Source organism: Poromitra crassiceps (genome assembly GCF_964638095.1).
Source record: "Poromitra crassiceps genome assembly, chromosome: 3".
NCBI classification, from domain to species: domain Eukaryota; kingdom Metazoa; phylum Chordata; class Actinopteri; order Beryciformes; family Melamphaidae; genus Poromitra; species Poromitra crassiceps.
Window position 1 is genome coordinate 5,989,919 of NC_139625.1, and position 20,858 is coordinate 6,010,776.

The 20,858-nt window shown below is 42.2% G+C and overlaps 1 protein-coding gene across 1 annotated transcript in view; it reads left to right on the forward strand.

Moving 5' to 3' along the window:
* Window positions 1–20,858, forward strand: part of afdnb (afadin, adherens junction formation factor b) — a gene marked incomplete at its 5' end in the record, with an annotated part of 43,143 nt that overhangs the window by 15,478 nt on the left and 6,807 nt on the right. Inside the window, 15 exons of the mRNA XM_083634316.1 lie at window positions 86–157; window positions 1,270–1,350; window positions 1,477–1,724; window positions 2,611–2,756; window positions 3,626–3,720; window positions 4,373–4,644; window positions 5,815–5,958; window positions 9,400–9,628; window positions 10,396–10,487; window positions 11,023–11,109; window positions 11,246–11,311; window positions 11,439–11,512; window positions 11,774–11,889; window positions 16,869–17,042; window positions 17,163–17,254. Of these exons, the coding sequence (XP_083490442.1) occupies window positions 86–157; window positions 1,270–1,350; window positions 1,477–1,724; window positions 2,611–2,756; window positions 3,626–3,720; window positions 4,373–4,644; window positions 5,815–5,958; window positions 9,400–9,628; window positions 10,396–10,487; window positions 11,023–11,109; window positions 11,246–11,311; window positions 11,439–11,512; window positions 11,774–11,889; window positions 16,869–17,042; window positions 17,163–17,254 (1,988 nt within the window). The remainder of the gene's footprint in view (window positions 1–85; window positions 158–1,269; window positions 1,351–1,476; window positions 1,725–2,610; window positions 2,757–3,625; window positions 3,721–4,372; window positions 4,645–5,814; window positions 5,959–9,399; window positions 9,629–10,395; window positions 10,488–11,022; window positions 11,110–11,245; window positions 11,312–11,438; window positions 11,513–11,773; window positions 11,890–16,868; window positions 17,043–17,162; window positions 17,255–20,858) is intronic.

Below are 20,858 nucleotides of genomic sequence, written 5' to 3' on the forward strand. Positions count from 1 at the left end.
CGGTTGATCACTATAAGTGGATTTCACTGTTTAATGAAACAGTGCAGTGGGGTGCATAAGCATGACCATGTGTCTCGACCTGCAGAAACACGTCACGTTTCGATGCTGCACATTGTTGGCAATGAGCCAAAGAAGGTTGAAAATGAGTTCTTCACAGGTATTTTGAGTGATTTGGTTACTTTCATCTCCGTAGTATAGAGATGTAACCGTATGAAAATTCTCACATCACGATTATCGTGACCAAATTTATCACGGTTATCGTATTATCACGGTATTTTGTAAAGAAATTATGAAACTGTTCATAAAGTAGCTACTGAGAGACTCACTGAAATAATTTTACATTTTATATTAAAAACTCAAAAAAGGATTGATACACTCACTGAAATAATTTTTCCAAGGCTGCATGTTTGCATCTGGGAGACTGTTGCCAACTTTGGTTGATGATGGACAGTACCATGTTTTTCAAAGCACTGTAATCACGGTACCACGGTTTTAATGATAATGAAAATTTGAAACGGTACAGTTATCGTAAGGAATTTTATCGCGGTTATCATTAAAACCGGTTATCGTTACATCCCTAGTATTTATTTTCATGGTTTTGGTGGAATGCCACCGTAGAAAATACAACATTGTTGAATGTTTTAGTCATTTCTCACGTTCTTCTTTTAGAGACACAACAGATTAAAATAATCACAACTTTTGATCTGAGAGAGCTATCTCAGTCATTCAAAAAGTTATATACAGTATAGGGGAGAGTTTATGGAAATGTTAAAAAAAATTAACATGTCAAATTCCCACCATGTGAAGGGTTTTTGCAGGCCACCACACATTTTAATTTGATGCCATGAGTGGACAAATCAAGAGTCTATGCAGTGGTTCTCAAATGTTTTCACATGAGGGACCCCTAAACGAAGGATTAGTCCACGGACCCCCATTTGATAGGATTTTGTCCCACGGTCCCCAATAATAACATTGATGCTTTTAGATGTTTTATTACAGAAAGTGTAGCCTATAAAAGCCATGACCAAAATAGTCATTGTGTTAATTATGAAATGGAATTATAGTGAAAATAAATTACCCCCCTTTTGGCTGGGGACCCCCTGGAACCCCCTCAAGGAACCCTGGGGGTCCCTGGACCCCCATTTGAGAACCACTGGTCTATAGTACTGTCTCTGTTATAACACAATCAGGTAAGTTGCATTATTTGTACTGTACATATTCCGAGGGATTCCTTGCTTGATGAGCTGTATTCTTTGTGCTAAAATGCAGGAATAATAAACACGGGAAGTCTTCGGCCTAACTTCCTAGATCAACCCGGATTACCAGTTGGAATTAAAATCTGTGACAACGGTAAGTATGACATAAAAAAGGGTTTTCTTCCACAGTGTTCTTTTCCTGTGAAATAGCTGTGAGCTCACTGCCTTGCTTTTCACGTTATCCTCTCCTGCCCCCTTGTGGCGTCTTTCTCCATTTCAGCGGAGGAAGCCTTCTTGTCCGCAGTCATAACTTACACCAACAGCTCCACAGTTCACTTCCAGCTCTCACCTGCGTACAGCCTGTACGCAGCGGGACGCTTTGCTCTCCAACGCCATTCCAGCCACGGCACCCTCCCCCCAGGACAGGTGCACCCTCCTCCCAGGTGCACCCTCCCCCCAGGACAGGCGGCGCACAGAGTCTCCTCTATCACTAACAAAATGGCGGGCCTGACAGAGAAGGTCATTCAGGCAAGTCCAGGAAACGTGGCACTTTGTTACATTTGTGTAGACTGAATATTGATATACAGCATAATGAGTTTTGGTCCAAACTGAGATATACCCATTCTGTGACATGAGGAGTGGGTGTCACTTATCGCCACCTAAAATGACTCCTAACAGAAACTTAAAGGGATACGCCACTTTTTCGGGAGTTTAGCTCATTTGCCATACCCCCCCCCACATAACCAAGGTACACCATGCCTTTACCGTCACTGTCCGACTGTCCGTGCAGTATACAGTGAGCTACACAGTCGTGAAGTTAGTAAGTATCCCCATAGAATGGAGGCCAATGGTACACCCGCTCAAAATAACCAAAAACACAGATCTAATAGCGCCCAAATACACGTTGTGCTTTGGGTACTCACCACGCGATTAAATATTCATGCAAATGCGGAGAAATGATCTTTTTTAAAGGTAAATACATAGCCGGAATTACTTTGTAAACATGGCCACCAGGCATGCGCGACATGTACAGCGGAAACGCTCTTTACAGGCAAACAAGGAAGTGGGGTGTGTACTCCGAAAATGACGTTTCACATAACTATGGATTAATATTTCACCCGAAGCACAACATGTATTTTGGCGCTATTAGATGTGTGTTTTTGGTTATTTTGAACGGGTGTACCATTTGCCTCCATTCTACTTACTAACTTCACGAGTGTAGCTCACTGTATACTGCGCGGACAGTGACCATAAAGGCATGGTGTACCTTGGTTATGTGGGGAGGGGGGGGGATATGGCAAATGAGCTAAACTCCCGAAAAAGTGGCGTATCCCTTTAAAGACAATTTATTATGTTTAAAAGGAAATCATGTCACATACGTCTATGAGTGACAAGAGTATCTGTGTCCTTCCAGAAGCAGCAGGCCATGGCCGGTGCTCTGGCCTTCTGGATGGCCAACTCGTCTGAGCTCTTGAACTTCCTGAAGCATGACCAGGATCTCAGCCCGCTCACGCAGCAGGCTCAGACCCATCTGGCCCACCTGGTGCACACAGCCTACAAGTAAGACAACCACGCCGCCTTGCTCAACCTGCCTGTTGTTAACGCATCGAAGCCTAACACCGCCATGCATATGCATATTCAGTCAATTTTACATTTTCAAATAGTTTCAAAGTGATGTTTTCAAAACGTCTTTTTATTATTTCAATTAATTAAAATGTATAAAAAGTTTATTAATTTTATTAATTTTATTATTATTAATTTTAATGATCTAAATGCTGGAAGTTACAGTTTTGTGTGCATTCTGTGGAGATTCAGTGCTTTCAGGTGGTGTGAAGCATGTGTATGTTCTAAGTATGTTGGCTAGTCAAACAAAATTCAAAACCGTCCTTCGGACGAGACGTTAAACCGAGGTCCTGACTCTCTGCGGTCATTAAAGATCCTATCGGCACTCTTCACAAGAGTAGGGGTGTAACCCCCGGTGTCCTGGGGGGTGTAACCCCGGTGCCCTGAGGGGTGTAACCCCGGTGCCCTGAGGGGTGTAACCCCGGTGCCCTGGCTGAATTCCCACACAGGCCTTCCTTCAATCATGGCCACCTAAATCATCCCTCGTTACCTAATTGACACATTCAGTCCTCAACTCTCCACCGTGATAGCTGATGTGTGATGAGCGTTCTGGCACAAACTGGCTGCCGTGCATCACCCAGGTGGGTGCTACACATGATATGTGAAAGGCACTATATAAAGCCAAATTAGCCAATCAATTATTATTATTAGTATTATCATTATAATTATTATTAATATTATTATTATTATTATTATGAATAATAATAAACATGTTTATGTGGCTCTTAGTCTGAAGGCCTCAAGAAGGAAAAGAGTCTGATTGCAATATGGATTATATCTGATATCTGTGTGTTTTATTCCACAAGGCATCTGATCCAGTGCCTCCAGAATGAGCTCAGGAAGCACTTACCAACTTTTTTGATTGACCCTGAGCAACATGGTCGACTGCCTGCCGGCATCGGTAAACATGCACTTTTCAAATTAAAATTTTCAACCATCATTATCATCATCATTATAAAGTCGGTTAATACAGTATTATGCAAATGAACAATGTTTAATTTCCCTCCATCTTGAAGGTAGAGGGAGCAATATTAATGATGATGATAGTGACGGTGACAGTAAAAGTAGTAGTGACACCATGGCAAAACTGCTCCAAATGACATCATTATGACATCATCTGGAGCAGGAAGTTCCGTGAATGAACGCGGAGCATCCAGGAAAGATGGAGGGACGTTAAACATTGTTCATTTACGTATAGCCTACTATTGATTTTGTAATGATACAAAGCTGCAAATCGGTAAAGTGGTCCTTTAAATACATAAAAGTAATAATTCAAAGTAAATAAATAAATAATAATTTATTTATTATAATAATAAATAAATAAATAAATAATAAATCATTTATTAATTAATTTTATTAATTTTATTAATTAATTTTATTAATTAATTTTATTAATTAATTTATTCATTTAATTTATTCATTTATTAATTTATTAAATAATAAATACATTTTTTTTTCTTTATTTTATTCAGTTCACCACTTGATTCAAAAGCTGCGAGAGATTTTCTTTCTTTTATCAAATACAACTTAGTAACATGGGGTTTTTCCCACAGAGATGGTACTGAACACCTTGATGAACGGCATGTCTCTGCTGCGCCGCTGCCGGGTCAACCCTGCCCTGACCATCCAGCTCTTCTCCCAGCTCTTCCACTTCATCAGCGCCTGGCTCTTCAACCAGCTGATGGGCCCGCCGGCCGGCCGCCTGGGCCTGCGCTCGCACTACTGGGGAGCGGCCCTCCGCCACAGGCTCACCGCCATCGAGGCCTGGGCAGAGAGGCAGGGTCTGGAGCTCGCTGCCGACTGCCACCTGGGACACATCATCCAGGTGTGTTCCTGCACTGCATGCATGTCAGAATACGGGTCAAGACTATAGGGTTTATCGGGATATGCTGATATATTGGGCAGATATTGTAACCTTGCAAGACAGCTACTGCCCCCATCTGGCAGCGTCAGGTTATAGATATTTTTATGAAAATATCAGATATCGCCCGGTCAGTGTCAGGTTTCTCCCGGACCACAGTTACGTTAAAACAATCTAAAAACCTGCAATGAAATTGGAATTTCTTTACTTTTTCATGTGTTGCTCAATTCTTTTAAATGCATTGAGTTTCTTGAGAGGGTTAGAAAAGCGTGGCAGGGGGAACTTGGTATTTATTTATCTGAAATTATATGGGAGGGGTCTGTCTGTGATACACCTCTGCTCAGTTAACAGCAGACACCAGCTGATCCAATTTAAAATCGCTCACCGTCTTCACTACTCCAAGCAAGATTTTCCCTTCTGTCTCACCACTATGTGACAGGTGTCAGGTGTCAGAGGGCACACTGTCCCATGATTTTTGGTCCTGCCCTTCACTATCTGGATTCTTATATATTCAATATCAATATTTGATTGGTACTCTCTAAGGCTTACAAAACAACCCTCCAGCCGGAGGCGGAACTCGCCATCTTCGGCTGGAATCCTCTCTGCTCCTCCCTACGGCTGCACAACAGTCTCTGACACAGGGGACGACTGTTGTCAAGAGACTCATTCTGAAGGAATGGAAGTCCCCCTCTCCACCTTCTTTTCAGCTGTGGTTGACGGACATGGTCTCAGTTATACGGATGGAGAGACTCAGGTTCCTGAGGACCAACTCACTTAAAAGATTCTCAACTATCTGGAACCCGTTTCTGGCCTCTACTTCGACGAGGTTAAAAGCGACAAGCGACAGATTTTCCACCGAATACGTGTCGCTTTTGGGGCATAATGGGAGCCTATCGGTAGCTTCAGTACTAAAACATCAGTGTTGGTGTCAGCCATCAAACCCTCATCAGTTGAACAAAATCATGAATGTGAAGAAAGCATTTCATAGCTTTCTTCGTTTTGTCTATTTTGTAAGCACAGTCATTTCTGAACCTCTCTGTGTAGTTTGCATCGCATATTTAATTTAGAGTGTCACAGAATACAGTATTTCAGTTGGCAAAACATGTTGAAATCATCTTGGCTGGCTGTTCCTAGGCAACGACACTCCTGACCATGAGTAAGTACGCCATGCAAGATGTGAAGGACATCCTGGATACCTGCTTCAAGCTCAACTCACTGCAGCTGCAGACGCTGCTCACCAGCTACCTGTGTGCAGCCGGCGAGCCTCACATCCCCCCTGTGAGTCCATCTATCTGTTCCTCGCATGCTCTGCTGTTGTTCTGCTTGTAACTAAAAATGCCAGTTCTCTTGTGGAAGAGATGTTTGATCTGAAGGAAGAAATAAAGATTACTGCCACTCAGGGCCGTAACCAGGGTTCCGAAATAGGGGAGGTCCAGCAAGGGGAGGCGGATTCGGTGGCGCCCGCAAAAAAATTTTGAGGGTTTTTTCCCCCCCTTTTTAGCCATATTTAGAGTAATATATCATTTTAAATCAACATTAGGATTATACTGTTGTGATGTCATTATTCAGTATATTCTCTTTCATGTCACCACCTGCTCAGCTCTCCTGTCAACATAATTGTAACTAACAAACACAAACTGTTTTAGCCAAATTCATATCAAAATGACACCTACAAACACAGGTACACAACCCAAGCCGTACACAACACACAAAGTCATCATCGATAATAAAAAAAACATACAGAGGGACATTTATTTATTCCTGATAGGAACGATTGAAAAATAAAATAAAATATATTATGTTGTTTTTAACTTTACACCACCTCTTTTTGTTACTTATTGGGTCATGAAACTGAAACCATGCATATAGCCACCTGCATACCTGACTTCGGGAGCTTGGCAATTGGCATCATGCATGATTAGCCAGTAGCATCCCAACGTGTCACACAGGTAACATTACTTAAGAGACAGACTAGACACTTACTTTCTTGGTTGTTGCTAAAAAATCTGTCAGTGTCACTCACTGTCTGTCGTTCACTCGCTCACTGTCTCGCAGCTCGCTCACCTTCAATTATCTCGCCAGGCAGACAGACAGTCATCACTCACCACCATGCTGCTGCTCTCTCGGAATCAAGTTACCGCGGACGCGGCGTCAGATGACTTCCTGCCTGACCTGCCTTTCGTTTCAAAATAAAAGCGATCCCGTGTTTTTCATGCTTTTCCATGCAGATTGTTTTATAAAAAAAAAAAAAAAAAAAAATCTCTGAAATATTAGGGGAGGTCCGGACCTCCCCGTTCTCATAGCTAGTTACGGCCATGCTGCCACTACCAATCAAAACAAGCCATGCTAGAGTATTCAGGCCTTCCTCACGAGGAAAACGACAACATCGATTTTCAAGGTGGTCAAAATGACCAATGTTTGCGAATGTGACACCTTGCGGTCGTGTGAGTAGTGAGTGCATACGCCAGAGTTGAGGAGCTGTGACAGGAAGTAGCGGTGACCTCTGGTGGTCTTTAACGTGATGACAGTGGGATATTGAAGTAGCTCGCTGACAAGGGTGAAGGGCTGGGATTGACTTGCTCTTCCTTCAACCTCCTCGCCGTAAGACAGTGGTTCTCAAATGGGGGTCCGGGGACGCCCAGCGGTCCTTGAGGGGGTTCCAGGGGGTCCTCAGCCAAAAGGGGGGTCATTTATTTTCGCTCTAATTCCATTCATAAGTAACACAATGACTATTTTGGTCATGGGTTTTATACACTTTATGTAAGAAAACATCTAAAAGCATCAATCTTATTATCATATGGGGGTCCATGGTCTAATCTTTGTCAGTTTAGGGGTTCCTCACATGAAAAAATTTGAGAACCACTGCAAAAAGACCTGGTTTGCCTCCTATGTGTTCCGTTTTTACCCATAACTTTAACCAAGTTGTTTTAGTTGCCTAACCGTAACCAAGTTGTTTAGTTGCCTAACCGTAACCAAGTTGTTTTAGTTGCCTAACCGTAACCAAGTTGTTTAGTTGCCTAACCGTAACCAAGTTGTTTTAGTTGCCTAACCGTAACCAAGTTGTTTAGTTGCCTAACCGTAACCAAGTTGTTTAGTTGCCTACCCTTAACCAAGTTGTTTAGTTGCCTAACCTTAACCAAGTTGTTTTAGTTGCCTAACCTTAACCAAGTTGTTTTAGTTGCCTAACCGTAACCAAGTTGTTTTAGTTGCCTAACCTTAACCAAGTTGTTTTAGTTGCCTAACCGTAACCAAGTTGTTTAGTTGCCTAACCGTAACCAAGTTGTTTTAGTTGCCTAACCGTAACCAAGTTGTTTTAGTTGCCTAACCTTAACCAAGTTGTTTTAGTTGCCTAACCGTAACCAAGTTGTTTTAGTTGCCTAACCGTAACCAAGTTGTTTTAGTTGCCTAACCGTAACCAAGTTGTTTTAGTTGCCTAACCTTAACCAAGTTGTTTTAGTTGCCTAACCTTAACCAAGTTGTTTTAGTTGCCTAAACGTAACCAAGTTGTTTTAGTTGCCTAACCGTAACCAAGTTGTTTTAGTTGCCTAACCTTAACCAAGTTGTTTTAGTTGCCTAACCTTAACCAAGTTGTTTCAGTTGCCTAACCGTAACCAAGTTGTTTTAGTTGCCTAAACGTAACCAAGTTGTTTTAGTTGCCTAAACACAACCAAGTTGTTTTAGTTGCCTAACCTTAACCAAGTTGTTTTAGTTGCCTAACCTTAACCAAGTTGTTTTAGTTGCCTAAACGTAACCAAGTTGTTTTAGTTGCCTAACCTTAACCAAGTTGTTTTAGTTGCATAAACATCACCAAGTTGTTTTAGTTGCCTAAACATAACCAAGTTGTTTTAGTTGCCTAACCGTAACCAAGTTGTTTTAGTTGCCTAAACATAACCAAGTTGTTTTAGTTGCCTAAACATAACCGATGTTTAAACATAACCGCTGTGACGTGTTTCAAATTAATTGTGTCCCACGTGAGGCGTGTCACCTGTACGCACCGTTTCGCTCATATGTCGTTTTGCATTGGAAATAGACTTATTCAGACGATTCGGTATGAGGACGTGTTGGTACTACTCTGACCTTTACTACTACTGCTACTACTGCTACTACTAATGCTATTACTACAGTCAGCAGGGACGCGGGAAGTGGGGGTGTTTAGGGTGCTTCAGCACCCTCTGCTGTTTTATATTGGAATTGCAATGTCAATAAAAAAAAAATATATGATTAAAATGTGTTTTATATGCTTTATACTGCGATATTTAGGGTTTAGTTGAAGACTATGGGCAGGTGTCTGACACCTGTGGGTGGAGATGTTATTTTTGATGTTTGGTTTATAATAATAAGATAATAAAATATTATAATAATAAGTGCAGTGTTTCTGCCTGTGTTGCTGTCATGTGTTGACATGAAAGTGAGTGAGAAAAGGAGAAAATACTGAATAACGACATCACAACAATATAATCTAATGTTAATTTAAAATGAGATATTCCTCTAAATATGGCTAAAAACACATCCCAAAAAACCTGCAGCACTTTCCTTCCAGCACCCCCTACTTAAATAGAGTTCCTGCGTCCCTGGCAGTCAGGGTTTTGCTCAGGGTCACAGACAGCAGAGTATATTATATTATTATATTATATTATATTATATTATATTATATTATGTCATGTCATTGAGAAATGTCAATCTAGTTGTTAGAGCAGCACATTGTCATCTACCCTCCAGGATCTGGTCGAAGCTGTAGTGGCGGCGGCCGAGGCCTCAGCTGATCACCTGGTTGGCAGTGAGGGGCGGGACATCCAGCACAGTGAGGGGCGGGACCGGGACGTCCCGCTGGAGGAGAGCCTTCACCTCAACCTGCCCTTCCTGCTGCCTGAGGGGGGATACTCCTGTGACACTGCGAGAGGAATTCCTCCGGGCTTTAGGGAATTCATGGAGCCAATTTGTTGCAAAGGTATGAGATTCTGAATATTGGGGGGCACGGTGGCGCAGTGGTAAGTGCTGTCGCCTCACAGCTAGAAGGTCCTGGGTTCAATTCCCACCTGGGACGCTGTGAGCGCTGAAGGAGTGCGTGCCCGTCCGCATGTCCTCGAGTGCCTGCCGCCCGGGTGGGGTCGTCAAAAGGGCCTTTATGTGTGGAGTTTGCATGTTCTCCCCGTGCCTCCTGGGGGTTTCCTTCATATAGGAAAACATGCAATATCCTGGTTGCTGAAGTGGTCCTCCTCTGGTCGTTCGGGGTACCTGTTCGGAGGGAGGGGAACTCGTTGGAATAGCGTGATCCTCCCACGTGCTATGTCCTACCGGGGAAGCTTTCCCTGTCAGGTGAAAAGAAGCGGCTGGCTAACTGCCCATGTCTCGGAGGAAGCATGGAGCCAGTTTCGGCTCTCCCCAGATCGGCAGGGGGTGGAGCAGCAACCAGGATAAGTAAATTTAAATGAGCACTAATGGGGGATAAAAATGGGATAAAAAAATCGGGGGGGAAAATATAAAATAAAATAAAAAGATTCTGAATATTCAGTCGTATTAAGTTTGGAAAGCTTAATATTCAGGGGTGTCGCTGGGGTCAACCCAACTAAAATAGTGTTTAATCACCATTGCATTTGTAAAAAAAAGAAAATGTTTTTTTAAAAGGTTTAAAGAGAGTAAAGCTTAAATTTACACTATTCTTTAAATGTCTTGCATTTATTGACATGCTATTTGTATCATGTCCTGTTCTTCCAGGTCTCTGCTCTTTAATATCTCAGCCTAACTTCAAAGGCAGCTGGACCCTGTTCTTCAGTGAAGCAACATCTTCTGCAGAGAGTTCACACGTGGTAAACAAACACACATACCTCTGCTGGCTTGTGCTCCCAGTTACCTCCGGCTTGGTTGCTCATCCATACAGGCACGATTGGCTGTGCCTGAGGGTGGCAAGCCGTACTTGGGGTATGTGTCCTGGTCGCTGCACTAGCGCCTCCTCTGGTCGGTCGGGGCGCCTGGTCAGGGTGGAAGGGATAGTGTGATCCTCCCATGTGATACTGTAAGTCCTACCGGTGAAGCTCCCCCTGAAGCGGCTGGCTACTGTGCATGTGTCGGAGGAAGCATGGTGCTAGTCTCGGCTCTCCCCAGATCGGCAGAGGGTGTGGAGCAGCGACCGGAGCAGCCAATAGGGCAGCATGGGGATAAATTGGCAAAGAATCATTGGGCAGAAAATTGGGGGAAATCAGAAAAAAAAAATATATATATATAACTAAATTGATAAATAAATAAATAAATGTGTGTGTGTGTGTGTGTGTGTGTGTGTGTGTGTGTGTGTGTGTGTGTGTGTGTGTGTGTGTGTGTGTGTGTGTTTCTTTTTTCCATCATCAGGCAGCGTGCAGAGAGCCGGCCATTGTGACGGTCACATTGTATAAACCCTTGAACAGTGGAATGGGAGTCAGCATTGTGGCTGCCAAGGTGAAGTGCTTTAACTGCCTCAACTGTGCGACGACGAGATGTGTTTTTCTTCCTCTGATGCCCTCGTTAGCTGAAACTATTCAAACACCAAAAGCATCTGCTAATTAATTAATTAGTCTTTCTCTCTTTGCCACAGGGAGCAGGGCAAGGTCACCTTGGGATTTATGTCAAATCTATTGTCAAGGGAGGAGCAGCAGAAATGGTGAGCTCCAACACATTTCTGTTTCAACTGACCTTGACATGTTCAAAGATATGCACTCATTTCACTGCAAAGGAAAGCTAAAAAAAAAAGACATGATGGTCTTACATGTCTCTCTACTGTGATGCAGAATGGCGGCTTGACTGCTGGGGACCAGCTGCTGAGTGTGGATGGTCAGAGTCTGGTCGGCCTCAACCAAGAAAGGTAGCTGGATAATAGCGAAACTTAACTCCTCTTGCATAAATTTGATCAAGTCACAGATAATGTAAATAATAAAGAACATTAAGTGGTGAAACGGTAATGTGTGTGTACACACACACACACACACACACACACACATACACACACACACACACACACACATATACATATATATATATATATACTGTTTGTTTATATATATATATATGTCATATTAAAATTAAAGATTAGTCCAGTACTGACCCATGCTGACCCTGTCTGTAGGGCAGCAGCCATCATGATGCAGACTGGCCCGATCGTGACCCTGCAGGTTGTGAAGCTCGGAGCGAACTACAACGGCCTGGAGACTCTGATCAGTCAACCAACCTCAAGGAACACAGGTATGAACAGATTAAAGGGAAAGTTCGGTGAGTTTTTGGACCTACAGTCAGTATATACCTAAGGTGACCAGACATCCCCGGTTATCAGGGCCAGTTCCCGTTTTTGGTGACCCGTCCCCGGGACCCCGGCTGGAGCTGTCCCCGAAAATGTCCCAGATTTTCTCCTCCTCCTCCTCCATTACTGTCTTTCAGATGCTCCAGCGGCAGTGAAGATGCTTATAAGTTATATCACGGAACGTTACAACCATAAACTAGAGACCTAGGCCTAGGTCATTCAGGGGATGTATATGGCTTTCCTAGGTATATTGACAATAAGGGGGTTTCTGAACAATTTCCCGAACAGAAGGGCTCGTCACTCAATCACCAAAAAATTTAATTCTTACATTCATCTCTAAATGTCAAAGGTTTTTGATAGCAAATCACATGAATTGTTCTAATGGTGTTCCTAAAAGGGGTCTTATTGTGGTATTTTGGAGGGATATCAGTCGGCTTGCACAAGGGCGAATAGGCACCTTCTCCACCTCATCTGATCTGATAAAAAACACATTTGAGTTCGGTACCAGTTTAAAAAAAGTGTGGGGGGGGGGACAGAATCTAGGTTTTGAAAAGTGGGGGGGGACATGTCCCCCCTCTCTCCAGTGGAAAATATGCCCCTGGGCTTGCACCATACAGTAGCTACAGCAGTTGCATGGAGAAACGTGAAGACCGGAGTCCGGCAAGTGAAAGACAAGAGCCATGCAAACATATTTGCTGAGTTTTAATGAGGAGCTTCAGAGTACCAAGAGAAGATGCCTACTCTTTCTAGAAAGGGCTTATGGAAGGCGAAATTTCGGCGATCCTCCAATGCAAGACCCGATCCAGGAGGGTGGAAGCATCTGCCAGAAAGTCATCCAAGCCCAGGATGTGTGTCTCATCTGTCAAGAGGAGCTGCTGGAGAAAAAGCTGCCTGTCTCTTGGTGCAGGATTGGTGGCGGCAACGACGTCCACATCTCCTACATGAAGATGTGGGCGGACCACCAGGACCAGCATGTGAAGTGTCCACTCTGCAGGAAGGTCTTCAGCTCTTTGAAGCTCCATGGTGGAGGTGAAATGCAGCCCGGCTCTACACTGATGCAGAGGGGAAGAATCTCAACAGACATTTGGGAGTTCACTGTCACAGTCTGCCCCGTCACCGGCACGTGCTTCAAATGCACTGCCTGCCGGTCCTACTACTTGTGTGAGGACTGTGGACAGCACTACCTGTGTGAGGACTATGGACAGGACTACCTGTGTGAGGACTGTGGACAGGATTACCTGTGTGAGGACTGTGGGCCTGTGTGAGGACTGTGGGCAGGACTACCTGTGTGAGGACTGTGGGCAGGACTACCTGTGTGAGGACTGTGGGCAGGACTACCTGTGTGAGGACTGTGGACAGGACTACCTGTGTGAGGACCGTGGGCAGGACTACCTGTGTGAGGACTGTGGACAGGACTACCTGTGTGAGGACTGTGGGCAGGACTACCTGTGTGAGGACTGTGGACAGGACTACCTGTGTGAGAACTGTGGACAGGACTACCTGTGTGAGGACTGTGACCATCAGTTTGTCTCACGGACGGAAAAGAGGAGGATTCAAGATTCATAATTTTTTATTGTCACATACAGCATCACAGTAGTATGAGCAGTGAAATTAGGCCCGCAGCCACTCCAAGACTGTGCACATGCAGGGACAACCAGGTCAACATATATATTCTTAAAACACAACACAATAGTAAAAGTGCAAAGTTAAAAATTAAAAGTTCAAAGTTCACCGCACACATGGGTTAGGGTTAGGGTTAGACCGTACACAGGGGTACGGTGGCGCAGTCGGTATGCGCTGTCGCCTCACAGCTACTGTAGAAGGTCCTGAGTTCGATTCCCACCTGGGACGCTGGAGTTGTGACCCCCCCCCCATATCTTCAGTGCCTACTGCCCAGGTGGGCTATCTCATTGAAAGGGCCTTTCTGTGTGGAGTTTGCATGTTCTCCCCATACCCCCCAGGGGGTTCCTCCGTACATAACCCCCCACTACAAACATGCAGAAGATCGTCATCCGACCAGTGACGACAACATCTGAAGTTGGTCCCCGGGCGCTGGAAAGAAAAATCGACCACTGCTCCTGGCCTGCCCCCTGGAGGAAAGGACAAGCCTGGATGGGTCAAATGCAGAGGACATATTTCACCGGCCACCGTCAGCATAAGTGTGTGTTGTGGCCGCATGCATGTGTTGTAGTGTTCGTGTGACAATAAAGACGGGCTTCCGTCTGAAATCGTGTTTAATCGTGTTTACACAAGGGTTTCAGGGTTTCGGGGTCAGTCCGTGCAGCGTCCGCAGTGCATCTTATACCGGCCTTAATTCCCCTCACGTTGTCCGGTCAGGCAAATTCAAGTACAGTAAGGTTCCATCAATAAGCATATTGCACTACTTGATTGATATGGCAGTATAATAATAATATAGCATTATAATGCAGCATAATACTATAATGATATAAATGGATATAAAGTGTATACTTGATATAAATTTCATAATATTCTAATGATATAAATTAACAAAGTGCATGCTTGATATACATTGTATAATATTATGATATAAATGTATATAAAGTGCATACTTGATATAAATTGATATAAAGTGCATGCTTGATATACATTTCATAATATTATATGATAATATCATATGATATTATGATACAGCCTGACGAAGACCAGCGAGGTTGAAACGCGTTGCGTTTTGTTGCCCCGTAAACTTTTGCAGTACACTTGTACATTACTTCTTAATTAAAACGTGATTCTAATATCCAAGAAGCTCCTTTTTCTATTTTGTATTCTACTTGAGCTTTCTTGTCCCACTTTTGTATTCTCCATAATATTATGATACATTTATATAAAGTGCATACTTGATATACATTGCATAATATGATACATTTATATAAAGTGCATACTTGATATACACTGCATAATGATATAAATTGATATAAAGTGCATGCTTGATATAAATATCTTAATATATAATAGCTTAATGATATAAATTAACAGTCATTAACAATCAGTACTTGATTTATAGGCAATATAATATAGCAGCATAACAATAGCAGCAATAATATTATAATGCAACATAATGATAGTTATAAAATGCATACTTGATATAAATTGCATAATATTATAATGATATACATTTCTATGTACATTATATAGGCTACTAAATTTGTCGCGCCAGGACGGAGGGAGAGCACAGTCGGGAGTTTTCAGTTCCCAAAGTTGTTATTATTCCACCACCATTATTTTAGCTGGTTTGGCTGGGAACATAAGAAAGAGATAAAGTATATCAATCATTAATAATTCAACAAAAGTAATAGTTCAATCCAAACAATTAAATGTGAACACATAATCTCAAAATAAAGGAATAACTCTACTATTAAAGAAACTTAAAACGGTACAGGAAATAATCATAAATGACCAAAACTGCTATAAATGTGAAATCAACTATAAAGGAAAACTTACAATTCAGTTACACAGCAAACAGCGGTCGGAGGAGGGATTTACAGGAGGCCAGCCAGTTTCTTCTCCAAACATTTGCCACAAGGAATAAGGTGGAAGGATATAAGCTACACAAACACGGGTTTAAATACAGAGTGGCTGATGTGTCTAATCAGCTGCATTACCTGCAGCTGTGATGAGGTGATTGAGGTGAGGAAAAGGTTGGAGGGGAGGAAGTGGTGGATTCTGGGAGTTGGAGTCCAGAAGTCACTTTTGTATGGTCCAAGCCTTGAATGTCTTTTGTTTATGTGCTTGAGTTGTTATTTATTTGAGAAATTAAGTGAAAATAAAGATCTTTTATGCAACAACAGTTGCATGGTCAAAATACATGAAACCGGAATTGTCCTCCTTTTTTTTATTTCATAGATAATATTGGATATTTTAATGATATGATTGCCGAACTGGAAATGTCCCCAATTTTCATTTCACAAATCTCGTCACCTATACAGTATATAATATACCATATAATTTGTCTCTTACGTAGCTGTAGTACTTGGACCCACAGACACTGGCTCCATCCAGAGTCAGTTGTTGGTTGAAACAACACACTTTTGCTATCTTGCTGCTAACAAAATGGGGTTCTTCTTTCTTGTTATTTGTTGTACAATTTTACTTATTACATGTTTTTATATACTGTGAAGTACTGAATATCTCATATTGGGGGGGAAAGCTTGTTCTCTTTACCTGTGTTGGGCAAGTTACTTTCAAAATGTAATATACTACATATTACTAGTTACTTTACTTTAATTTGAAAGTAATAAGTTACTTTACAATATTACTGTCTGTGTAGAGTAAGTCGTTACTTATTACACTACTTTTGCATTACTTTCACCGAAATAACTGCAGTAGCAGAATGACATCGGCGCCCTGGACCATCCCGAAAAATAATTTAAACTGTGTAAACCGTCCAAAATTCTAAATGTTATCATTTTCCTTTGTTATTGTCATCTATACTGGTTATTTGCATACAAACACACAGTTTGATTAGGAAATCATTTAAATATGTGCTTTGATTTAAAAAAAAGTAACTCAATTTGTAACTTGAGTTACTTGACAAAGTAACTGGTATAATATTACTGAAATCCTATTGTAATAAGTTATATTACTGAGTTACTGCTAAAAGTAATATATTACATGTAATATATTACTTTTGTAATGAGTTACCCCCAACACTGCTCTTTACAAGAACAACAACAACAACAACAACAATAATAATAATAATAATAATAATCTCCAAAAAGCTATTTATAGGCTCCTTAGGGGAGCCCTCATTGTTAGCTGCAAGATGCTAGCAACAGGAGTAGCAACATGTATAAGAGACAAATTATATAGTCGTAGTGTATAGGTCCAAAATCGCTGACCTTATCCCTTACAAATTAAACCATTGTTTCTTCACATTATCTGATTAAAATCTTTGTTGTTTTACAAGGCGGTAAAAACCACAGCCATGTTAAGCCAAATGGCAAAGCGCTCCTGCTGTACAGTGGTGTGGATCAAAGCCCTGCCGAACATTGGGAGAACCAGCATGGAACCCTCAGAAGAAAGAAAGAGCAGATGATGCAGAGGAACAGGCAGCTTTATCGGTCCAACCCAAATATGACAAGTGGGTGTACTTCTGTTTGGATCGCTTCTTGTTGCTGGGTTCATAAATTGCTTAAAAGGGTGCTTGAGGGTAACATATTTATTATCCAAGTCAAAGTGTTTTCCTCTGTCTGTACTTCAGCAGACTCTGTCCCTGACGATGGAGAATCTGTCGACCCTGTTGTGACAGGAACCCAAATCTCTGCCGTCTCCTCCATCAACCTTTGCAACGATGTGAGAATTGTCTCGTTTTCTTTATCGAATTTACCGAATGTTTGTGATTTAGGAATGAGCGCAATCACAGCCGGTCACTATACTGAAACTAGTTTCAAAACTTGTATTCAATGTTTTTTTTTTGGTCACATAAAGAGCAATGCTGTTGTTTTAAATACAGACATATCAAAGGGAATATTTGACATTACCAACCCCAAGATCCCAGAACAAGAAGATGCCATCTGTATCCAGTCAACCACTGCAGACCTTCAGAGTGTCACTGAGGCCTCCAGATGGACAGAGCAACAAGAGGACCTTTATGGTATGTTTCAGGAACGCTTTAGGAGCAAAACATCAGGCTTTAGCTGAGATGTGTGGTGGGACCCAAGTGCAGACACAGAGGCAGCAGCAGCAGGAGAGGTTCAGGAGCGAAAAGGATCTTTACTAGAAATCAACTAAGAAAACACAGAATACACAGAGGAAACACTACGCAGCACAAGGGCTAACAGACACACGGAGGCAATCATGGGCGGAGTTAATGGGGGGGCCAAGGGGGCCTGCCCCCCCCCAGTCGTAAAAAAAATGCTCACCATTGTAAATCTCCATCTCACTGTCTAGCTGAATATGATCATCAGTGTTGGGCAGTAACGCGTTACTAAGTAACGCGTTACTGTAATTAGTTACTTTTTTAGTAACTAAGTAATATAAGGTGTTACAATTTCCAAAACAGTAATTAGATTACAGTTACTAATCCAAGTAACGCATGCGTTACTGCGTTACATCATTGCCTGCCAGAATGCAGTGTTTTCTATGTAAAAGAAGAAAAGAAAACATTTTATCCTCACGGACTCAGGTAGACCCGTCGCGCACACATATACGTCATCTATGACGTGTATGTGCGCGCGACAGCGTCAGAGCGTGCACGCCGGCTTTCAAAACAAACTGAAGCATGATGGAGTCAGAAGAAGGAGACGAGCAAGAGAAATATGCGTTCAAAAGCTGGACCATTATTGTCCTTTGTAAACTATGTGCGAGCAGCTTGGCAGATGCTACCTATTTGCACTGTTGACTCGCCCTCATATCGATGCATCATAGAGAAAATAGCCACGAAGAACAATATCAAGCTGCCACACAGAAAAAGTCGTTTCATTTCATTTCATTTATTGAGTTTAAAATTACAGGGACAGTGCACATTAATAAACATTTCTGTAAATGCGCCAGTTTGCTGGCTACCTCGAGAGAGAATATGCGGGGATGGAGGTTAAATTGAAGGCGACGCTGGGTGAGGTAGACTTGGGTGTAACAGTTCACTGGATTAACAGATACACTTTGAGTAAGTGTTGTACACTTTGTTACTTCCTAACCTTCTCGTCAAAGTCTTCTGACCTAGTCAGACGGCCCAGGGAATGTTGACAGATCATCATGACTTTTCTTTCAGCAACGAAGCTTGAAACGTTTGCATTGAGGCTGTTGTTTTATTACCACTCGTCTCCGACAGTAACAGCAACCACTCACGTTATCTATCTGTCTGACTGTCATTTCACATCTTTTCCAGTGTGAAGCTAGCCAGTCTTAACACACCACTTCCTGTTCTTTCAAACCGAATTTCAAAGTAAAATGCCTTTGGCGTTTCTTTTAACATTGCCTATATAATACCAAAGCGAAAATAATGAATACAGTGACATGCTAGACATGTAACAACTTAAGTGTAAGGTATTTGGGGGAAAAAAGTAACTAGTAAAGTAACTAGTAACGTACCTAGTTACTTTTTGAAAAAGTAATCAGTAAAGTAACTTTTATTACTTTTTTAAGGAGTAATCAGTAATCAGTAACTAATTACTTTTCCAGAGTAACTTGCCCAACACTGATGATCATACAATTTATATCCACTTTGACAAGAATCACAGGTATCTCTTTGCTAAAGCTGTGACAGGGGGGCCTCTGACAGGGCCTTGCTGCAGCCGCCCCCTCCCTCTGGAATGCCCTCCCCAGTCACATCTGACAGGCCAAAACTCATTGTCTTTCATACTCATTATGTCATCTTTCCAAAAAAGCCCCTTTCACTGTTGCTTTTGACCTATAATATTTCTCTCTCTCTCCCCCTCTCTCTCTCATCTATTTTAATATTTTCTCTCTTTATTAAAGTTGTTTTATCCTGTATTTGTAAAGTGTCTTTGAGCACGGTCAAAAGCAACAGTGAACAGTGAAGCACTATATAATATCCATTACATTACTAAACATACAATAATGAGTATTCATGTTCTGTAATTCTACTCATATTCTAGAATTTCCATTCTTATACTTATTAAACAATAATGAGAGAGAGACCATGATGATGCCAGCCTTAAAATGAGACATTCCTCTAAATCTGGCTTCAAACGGACAAAATTTCAAATGTAAAACGGCCATTTTTTTGTGTGTGTCTCCTGCAGAAGTGCCCCCCCCCCCCAGAGCTAAAAGTCAAACTCCGCCTATGGAGGCAATTATATACACAGAGGGGGGAATAGGAACATGAGGGGCAGCTGGGGAAGGCAGGAACACAGAGGGCAGATCAGCAGAACTGATTGGTGGAGAGAACTCAGGTAACCTGGCAGACTAACGAGGAAACATGAGCAACAGGTCGGGGGGAATTAAGAGCACACAAGGAAAATACAAGAGCAACAAAACAGAGTTCATGCCACAAAACGTATACCATTGTTGTAAAGTAACATTAATCTTGCTTTGAAAGTGCATTGCTTCATCGAATGTTTGTATAGTAACTGATGAACAGAGCAAGTGGTAAACTGAAGATACAAAACGTTTGGACAAGTCCCCATGTTACTGTACAACTCGGCTCAAGGAAGTCACAAAAGGAGGGAGTCACACAGTCACACACCGTAGTAAAAGTTATAACAATAATTTATGACCTAAAAGTAATATTAACACATTGAGTGCCAGCCATGTTTTCAATCCTGTAGGTAACTTGTGCCAGGGGTGTTTTTGACGATTCTGGCTCATTTTACAACAGCCGAGGATTATTTTCTGTTAAGAATTCATGAACACCAATCATCTAAAAATAACTAATAGAATGTGTGCTTTCTCTGTCTAAAAGAGTTAGTTTGCAGAGTTAGTAGTTATGTAGATATTAGCCGTTGAGTACAGCATGGTTTCAGCGTCTGGAAATTTATTCAGAGATAAATGGCTTTTTGTGAAACAGTCACTTTAACCATTCATTTTTGGCATCAGTAAGACCGTCAGACATTCTAAACAATAGTTTTGAACAGTAATTTCCTCCATAACAACAGGAAACACCCCTCTCATTCAAACTCCTCCCTCCGTGTGTCTTCTCCTCCTTCCTCCTGGCTCTAACAGCGGGCGTGTCAGAAGCGCGTTGCTGCTGCCTGCCTGCCTGTCTGCGTGCCTGCCTGCCTGCTTGCCTGCGTGCGGACGCTCCTTGTGCGAGTCAAGATGGGCCGGGGAATGCGTGGGCGATGGGCAGATGTTGATTCTGGCCTTTCTGAGGTGTTTCAAAGTGTGTTTCACCTATAATCTATTTTGCAAATCGCTCTCCGCTCTCTGTGTGCTGCTGCCTGCGCGCGGCCGCTCTCGGGCAAGACGAGTCTGAAATGGATTACTGTAAAATCGC